The sequence below is a fragment of the Sinocyclocheilus anshuiensis genome, unplaced genomic scaffold (assembly GCF_001515605.1).
Source record: "Sinocyclocheilus anshuiensis isolate Anshui unplaced genomic scaffold, SAMN03320099.WGS_v1.1 scaffold67, whole genome shotgun sequence".
NCBI classification, from domain to species: domain Eukaryota; kingdom Metazoa; phylum Chordata; class Actinopteri; order Cypriniformes; family Cyprinidae; genus Sinocyclocheilus; species Sinocyclocheilus anshuiensis.
The window spans coordinates 1,457,734-1,466,739 of record NW_015552546.1 but is presented as its reverse complement, the minus strand read 5'-3'; the positions used below and the strand labels follow the sequence as shown (position 1 = coordinate 1,466,739).

General features: G+C 35.2%; 1 protein-coding gene across 4 annotated transcripts in view; it reads right to left on the bottom strand.

Moving 5' to 3' along the window:
• Nucleotides 1-9,006, bottom strand: part of LOC107664198 (pleckstrin homology domain-containing family G member 5-like) — a 79,445-nt gene that overhangs the window by 19,205 nt on the left and 51,234 nt on the right. For all 4 annotated transcript variants that reach the window (XM_016454692.1, XM_016454691.1, XM_016454693.1 and 1 more), the window contains 2 exons: nucleotides 7,984-8,120; nucleotides 6,613-6,779 (listed from right to left, as the gene is read on the bottom strand). In XM_016454692.1, coding sequence (XP_016310178.1) covers nucleotides 6,613-6,779; nucleotides 7,984-8,120 — 304 coding nt within the window. The remainder of the gene's footprint in view (nucleotides 1-6,612; nucleotides 6,780-7,983; nucleotides 8,121-9,006) is intronic.

Here is a 9,006-nt window from a genome sequence, read left to right as displayed (position 1 = left end):
AGCAAGCCCTGTCCAGATTTAAAAAGTAACGCAAAAGTAACGTAACGCATTACTTTCCATAAAAAGTAACCAAGTAACGTAATTAGTTACTTTTTTTATGGAGTAACGCCATATTGTAATGCATTACTTTTAAAAGTAACTTTCCCCAACACTGGGTATAAAAATAAAAAAGCAGTATTGACAGACAACGAATCCATTACATAGCAGCATTCAGAGTTCACATTACAGACACTACTAATTCTCAATTTTAAGGTGATTTATGATTTATGCTTTCCACACAATGTGTGCTAAGAAATCTTACAACATTTTAAATTCACCCCACTAGTTTCCCATGAAGATAAGACCCATTTTTTGCAAAAGAAACTAATTGCATGGTAATTGAGTTAACTTCACAAGAGCATCAATCACATGTGGGGGTTTGCTGCGTCAAGTGCTCTTAACAGAGGAGTGCTTCGTTGATATCCCAGGTACTGTAAATACATGATTACTACTGTTTGCATTGGTCCCTTGCTTAATGAGAGAGATTGAGAAACACAGATCTGCTATATTTTTTTTCCTAAAGCTTGCAAGAGTTATCCACACCTTAACATATCAAACAACTTGATCCTTTCATTTAAAGAGGGAAACCGATGCAGATTAAATCTGTCTGCTCCGACACTAACCTCTACGCTGTGATATTAATACACTTTTGAACCAGTCTCTTATCAGAGAGGTCAAATAGGAACAGGAAAAGGCTCATTTCCTGCAGTTAGTCGCAGCCGACAGATGCTGTGCAGTTTATCCATACCGTTGATATTCCATTGACTGAGTTACATTTGATCAAACACACCGTTTCCTTATTTAACACTCCTCTGGCAGCTTTTGATGCCATTTTGTTGACAAAACTCTGCAGTCTCTGAAGACAAATGTTTCTTAAAGGCCAAATATTTACATTAATCACATCAATTTGATAACATTTTGAAATACTGGCTTCTGTATAGCTATTGATTCTTTTGCAAGCTAATGAAAATAATACAATATGTATGTTACAATACAAAGTAAGCCTCATTGGAAACAGCTAAATAAATAAATCAATGAATAAACAAACGAACGAATGCAAATCCGGTTGCAAAAATGTAATTATAAACCACCACAACAACAACAAAAATTATTATTATTATTAATAATAATTACAGTTTTGATTTATTATTTCATTAGCACTACTACTACTAATAATAATATTTTTTATTTTTATTTATATTATTGTATATATTTATTATTGCAATTTATTATAATAATTAATTATTATTATTATTATTATTATTATTATTATCATTAGTAGTAGTAGAAGTAGTAGTAGTAGTAGTACATATGCATATATAGAAGCTGGAAAATTTCTAGTTGCTGGAAAAAGTATGCATGTTATGGGGTTAAATAAGATAAAACATAAAACCAAGTGGCATTTATTTTAAACCAAAAAACCAAGCACACTTTTCAAACTACATATTTTGCAAAAATGTGTTTGTTAGAAGTTAAATGATTAAATTGAAAAACAGTCAGTTAAAAGTCAATGAGTAAAAATGGCTCAGAAAAGTGATGTTAGAAAAAAATATCCTGAAGCATTTGAGTGCAGATGCCACTTGGTTTGTCATCTAATGCAATGACATTCAGACATTATAGATAAAGAGTTAGTAGCTGGAGATGTCTGGCATACACAACATGACCAAGATTTACTAAATCCATCATAATGACACATTCTCTGTGCCGCTGCGCAGTGGGAACTTCTGATTTAATCACCTGAAGTGTTGTGTAATACACCTCTCAGGTCATTAGACAGGTGAGATCGCTCTACTATGTGTCTGTGTGGCTGAATGGTGCAGCCCAAATGCCAGCTAGCATTATCAGTCTGAGGCTATTTGACTAATGCAACAGAGCCGGAGGTTAAAGGTGAAGAGGAGAGGCCTGAAGTCGAGGTCTCTGAGGTGAGGGATGAATCTTACGCAACAGCACATGCTTAAAGCAACAGAATCTTAGCGTGAATTTAAAACTAAACACCAATGGTAACCACATTGTGCTTATGCATATTTATACACATAACCACTAGAGGGCCGTCATATTTAGGAGAGTTGATGTCAAAAGAAGGGCCGGATCAAAGTTGCAACTGCAAAAACACGACTTTCACCTGAAAACCTGCTTTCGTGAGACACTCGTCTTTCAGCTCCTGGGAGCGTAAAAGCCACGGCGCTACATCAAACGCTCGCGTTTCAAAGGTCACTCCCCCACCGGGGCGGATCTGGCCAATCAAACCTCAAAGAGGAGTCCTGGTGTCACCGCCGCACCAATAATCCCAGGGGCGATGGGTTCCTTTCTAAAGGTCAGGCTTTGGTGAGGGGGCAAGACACAGTGGGTGAGTTACCACATACAGGTCAAACGCGCTCACAGACAAAACCCAGCAGCTCTTATAAAAATTCCAACGGAATAGCTGGCAGATGAGCTGAGAATTCCATCAGCGGGAAACGAGGAGGTCGGAGGACAATAGATCACTGCTACTGTCAGAACAATCACAACATATGATATTATCTATCTATCTATCTATCTATCTATCTATCTGTGTATCTGTGTATCGGTGTATCTCTGTCTATCTATCTATCTATCTATCTGTCTATCTATCTATCTATCTGTGTATCTGTGTATCTCTGTCTATCTATCTATCTATCTATCTGTCTGTCTGTCTGTCTGTCTGTCTATCTATCTATCTATCTGTGTATCTGTGTATCTCTGTCTATCTATCTATCTATCTATCTATCTATCTGTGTATCTCTGTCTGTCTATCTATCTATCTATCTATATCTATCTATTTGTCTGTCTGTCTGTCTGTCTGTCTGTCTGTCTAATTCTGCAAGGACACATTAAATTGATAAGAGACAAAGACTTATATTACATCTCTTTTAAATTGTAAAAAATATTTCACAATATTAATGTTTTTACTGTATTAAATAAATGCAGACTTGGTGAGCATAACAGTCTTCTTTAAAAAACATTTTTTTTTAAATCTTACCGACAAAAACTTGTAAATTCTTTACAATTCTTTGCTGTGTTTTGACTAGGCTTGTGCCCGTATTCGGTAATGCGATATATCACGGTAATGAATATGCACGATATTGTTATCGTGGGCACTTCTAAATACCGTGAATAATTATATATAACAAATTATTCCGAATTTTGAATGCATTTTAAGAATACTTTTCCCATAAACTGGTCAAAATGCACAACACCGCTGTATGCTGCGTGAAAGACCCGCGCGCACGCTGATGTAAATAAGCATGAACCAGAAGCACATGGCAGAACATGTGAGAGACACTCTGAATGAAAGCGAACTTTCACTCTCTGACAGCAGATGGCGCTAAACTGCAGAAATAATAATAATAATAATAATAATAATAATAATAATAATAATAATAATAATAATACGTGATAATACCGTATACCGTGATAAAAGCATTAGCAACTAATCGCAACATGAAAATTTGATACCGGCATATCCCTAGTTTTGACCAAAAATATTTCACTACAATTTTGACAGAACTAAAATATAATATTTTGTAAATAAATAAACATTATTATTATTATTATAAAAAAATTTCATACTTTTTTCACAACCTTGATTGCCATTTAATTCATTTATTATTTTTTAAATAACATAAATTACTTAAATCTATCAGGATGTTTCTTGATCAAGTCAAATTTAATGATAAAAAGTTGATACATTAAATGGCCATAAAAGTTCTTTAAAAATAATATTTTTTTGGGAAACATTTGCGTTACATTGTGCTATTTCCATATAATGAAAAACTACAATGGGAATTGCGTAACGGAGTGATAAGGAATGCTCTGCTGGAAAACAAGGGGGTGGTGGACCTTACAAATGTGGAAATTGATACCATGATGCAAACTCATGCTGCTCATTATCAAACAAATGTGTGAATCCAAAACCACTAGCCTTAAACGACACCAGTGGCGACGTCTGTGTAGCGAATCATTCCCTGTCTGTTCACCTTGTGGTCTGCAAGCATATTCCAGTTCGTGACATTGAATTCACCTCTGGCTGCTTGCAGGTGGCATTCACCTGCGTTGTTTCGGTTCACCTGAATTAAACTTATTTTTTTTTCTTCTGCAGCTGCAGAGGTTTTCAGGGTTTTCAGGGAGCCAAAGACAACATACACGATGACCTGAAGGCTATGTGTGTTCATTCAAAGAAAGGTTTTCCTATGGATTAATTAGTAGAAAAGTCCATTTCTACTGTGCATTGTGCCTCTTGCTATGGAACATGCAGTGATTTTCCCTACTCACATTCCATCAGGTCGTAAATGGCTCTGGTCTTAGCAAAGGTGTCGGGGTTGCCATGGTAACCAGTGGCCTGTGGTCATTCGCAGACATCCTGGCGCCCAGTCTATTGGGTGAGGGGTCTGTGACGACTTGTTAATCTAATGAATAACTGATTTGTTAAATCAAATGAAAAATTGTGTTTTTGATTGGTCCAGACGCTACATCTGTGAAAGCAGAAACTGAAATAACAGCCATTCTTTGTATTAAAATCGATGGAAAAAATTGCACACCTTTTCTAAACAAGCTGCATAATTTGACGTACAGCATCTTTCCTGAGTTTTTATTCCTTATCCAAAGAAGAAACCGTAATTACTACAAAACCTCAGCAGAGAATTTTCTTTTTGGAATCCTTTTTGGATTGCAAATGAACCTTTTATCACAAATTAAAAAATAAAAAAAAAGTGTAAATCTAATCCCAGGTCTGATTAGTAAGATTCTGCGTTTTTTCCAAAAGACCAGTGTTAAAGAAGAACTAGAAAAACAAACCCAGGTCTGATGCGTAATACCTGTGCAACACTCGTCCAACACGTGTAGACTTGTTTTATGCCGTTACGTAACCTACATCCACACAACGCCAAGCAAAGCCTTATGGGATGACACAGACTAGACCTGAATGCTCTGTTCTCAAGTTTTTATTGCTAAGCCTGACGATTCAACTTCAAATCACAGTAAAAGCCCACGAGGTGCATCGACAGGCCTTGGCCTTCAATCCTACAGTCTGCACTCATCTCCAAGGCCTGCATGGATATGTTTGTACACGCACACAGGAGTATGTTCAGGCTTGTCTTTCCATGAATCCAGCTTTACTGAGGATCACGGTGCAGCTGGGGAAATCCAACCCCATGATGTTGAAAGAGTCACCAGTCACTTCTACAGAAAAGAGCTAAAAACCAAACAATCGCCAGCATCATTCAGAGGGTCAGAGTGCCGTATGTGGCGGAGGATGCACTCAGTAAGCTTCCTGTATGAGGTCATGTGTTATGCTTAAGATACACCAAGCTGGCACCTTAAAAGGAAGTTGAAGTGGGACTGAGGTGTTAAGAAATCAAGAAAGAGAGGGACGCATGAATTTAGAGCCAACAGGGTCAGCAAACATGCTTATTTTACACACAAATAGATTAGCCAGTCATAACAGAGATCATTTATGTATAGAAGTCTCAAAGTGGCAAAAAAGAAGCCTGTTGACTTTTAAAGGGATGGAAAATGGTCTTGGTAAAACTAAATAAGGGCTAAAAAATGCTATAAGGACTTGCTGTAAAAAATAAAATGTGTCTAAAATAGATATGACACGAAATGAAATGAAATAATCCCCTACTATCGATAGGACAGAAAATGGTCTTGTAAAATTCAATTATGACTAAAAACACAAACTAAAACTGTAAAAAAAAAAAAAAAATTTAAAAGCTGAATAAAATATGTAAAAAGTAAAAAGAAAAGAAGAAAAAAAAGAAAACGCACATAAGGCCATGTTTCTAAAACAGATGACATAAAATAAAAATAAAAATAAAATAAAATAAAATAATCCCCTACTATCGATAGGACAGAAAATGGTCTTGTAAAATTCTATTATGACTAAAAACACAAAAACTAAAACTGTAAAAAAAAATAAAATAATTAAAAGCTGAATAAAATATGTAAAAAGAAAAAAAATAAGAAAAAAAGAAAATGTACATTAGGCCATGTTTGGCAGATGACATAAAAAAATAAATAAAAATAACCCCCTACTGTCTATGGCTATACCTGTGGCTGAAAATGGTCTAAAGCTAAATTAAAACTAAAAATACTGTAAGAACTTAGTGTAAAAATAAAATGTTTGGGGGGAAAAGGTCAATTTAAAAATCCATAAGCACACTAGGCCATGTTTCTAAAACAGATAAGACAAAATCTACAAAATAAAACACAATAATCCCCCACACTAGGGGGAACACTATAAGGACTGTAAAAAAAGGCAGTCAAAAATGAAAAATAAATAAATATAACCCATAAGCATATTAGGCCATGTTTCTAAATGGATTTATAACACAAAAATTAAATAAAATCTAAGGGGCAAACAATGGTCTTGTAAAACTAAATTACGACTAAAAACCTTAACCAACACTGTAAGTATTATATGTAACATATCGGCATCCATTAGAACATTAGGCCATGTTTCTAAAACAGATTTTTTAAATGTAATTTACTTCATGACACAAACTGGCTTTTGAAAGGCATGAGTGGCTGTACACAGGAAGCAGCAGAAGCACTGACCAATATGTCAGCGCCCTCCCGGCGCGGCAGGGACCCGTGCTCGGCCCTCTCACTGCCCGGTGTGAGGATGTAGACGCTGCCCCCTCCTGACGGCTTCATGTTGGGTAGACTGAGAGAGTGCAGATCCTTCACGCTCTGCTCCACCTTCAGCTCATCGCCGGGCCGAGCTGCACAAAAACAACCTTTGTAAGAAATACTCATTTAATCGGATGAATGTGAACAAATTCTTATTCTGAAAACACTGATTAGGAAATAGATCACTGCAAAAGAAATCAAATGACTTTAAAAGTCAAATCCTAATAAAATATAGTTAAAAAAATTAAAAGGACAATTCCAGTATGTAATAATATATTATATTAATAAATAATAACTTTAACTGTGGAGCACATTGCTTTGAACGGCTATTTGCATTTATAAATCAGAATTTTAAATATGACATTAAATAAATCACTATTTTAAATAATGGCATACCAATATTTCAAATATGACATACCAACATTACAATTATAGATTATTATTGTTATTATTATCATTGAGAATAATAATAATAATAATAATAATAATAATAATAGTGATATTAATATCATTATGCTTTTGTCATTTTTAAAAGGAATAATTCCTGTTAAATTCAATAAAAAATAAAATAAAATAAAAAAAATTTGATTTAAATTAAACAATTAAATAAAATAATAAAAAAATACAAATAAAGCAAGACCAACACTACAAGGGATTATTGTTTGTTAAATATTACCACCAAATATTCATTATCACTGATATCCGCTGTTAGTATTAATAAAAGTGCCAGAAGGTCTTCAACAGAGCAGATTTTCAGCATGAATGAAACTCTTCAGTCCGGCTGCTAATGTCCCAATCATTTTAATGCTAACCCTCTCTTTGTTCTCACGTCACAGGCTGTGTATTACGCAAGCGGCCATCCAGCACCCGTGGGATGCCTGTGTCGGCGTGTGTTGCGTTATCTGATTAAAGACATGGGGATGGGGATTTGTAAAGACAGGCACATGGCTGTATAATCAGGAAACGCGTCGTGTGAATGTGATGATCTACTTGAAGAAACAGCATGTCCCTGTGAGGCTCCTTTAGATGCATAACAACTCTAATGAAGTGTAATTGGTCACACCTCATTTCCTGGGAAACTGTCTGGTTCTGTGGACACAATGACGGCTGTGTTGTGTAATACAGAGATTTGGTGTATGTTTTGAACTTCAATGCTGTAAATGTGCAGGAAGAAAGGGTTATCGAAATGCTGACTGCAAGACTGAAGAGATAAGTGGTCACAGTGATTAGCTGGAAACGATGTGGATGAGAAGCAGCTGGGCACCGCAGAAGATGCGTCACGCTTCAGACTCTTACCTTTCACTTTGAGGTAATGTCCTCCGAAACGATACGCCTCAAAGTGGAGTGAGAGTGGAGTGTTGGACTGGTCCAGGAACAGATCCACTCGGGATAATTCAATGCCCTTGCGCTCAAAAATGGGTCCGAGCACCTCTCTGAAGAACAATAAAATGAGCAAATGAGCTTCACAGATAAAATGAACAAAGCAAAGACTGAGTTATGGAAATTTCCGATCAAATTAACAACCATTCAAAAAAGATTTACACATAAAAGCTGTAAGAAGAAATTGTGCTTTTATTTGGAAAGCTGGCATGAAATACTCCTTTCCTATGGTATGGCATGTCTTTGTAAAACAATTTTTTTTAACTTATTTTTATAACGATTTTCAATGACATATTGAGATACTACATGCAACATTTGTACTTTTAATATTAAAAAATACTTTTAACATTGCAAGGTTTAAAATAAACTATAGTAAAGACTATTCCTTACACACTATAGTTCAAAACATTTCTTAAGAGGCTGCATTTATTTGATCAAAAATACAGTAAAAAAAAACAGTAATACTCTTTGAAATATTATTACAATTTAAAATAACTGTTGTATATTTGAATGGATATTCATAAGTAATTTATTCCTGATGCAAAGCTGAATTTTCAGCATCATTATTTCAGTGTCACATGATCCTTCAGAAATCATTCTAATATAATGATTTGCTAATCAAGAAACATTTCTTATTATTATCATGATTGAAAACAGTTGTGCTGCTTAATATTTTTGTGGAAACTAATCATTTTTTGTCAGGTTTCTTTGATGAATAGAAAGTTAAAAAAACAGCATTTATTTGAAATAGAAATCTTCTGTAAAATAATTAAAGCAATAAGCCCCGTGAAGCCGTGGTTTACAGTGAATTTATAACAGCTAAGGGGCGTTGTTAGGCACGACGTGAAGCGGAGTGCCTAAAACCCCCTTAGCTGTTATAAATTCATTGTAAACCACGGCTTCACGGGGCTTATTGCTTTTATAAAACGGTTATTCCAT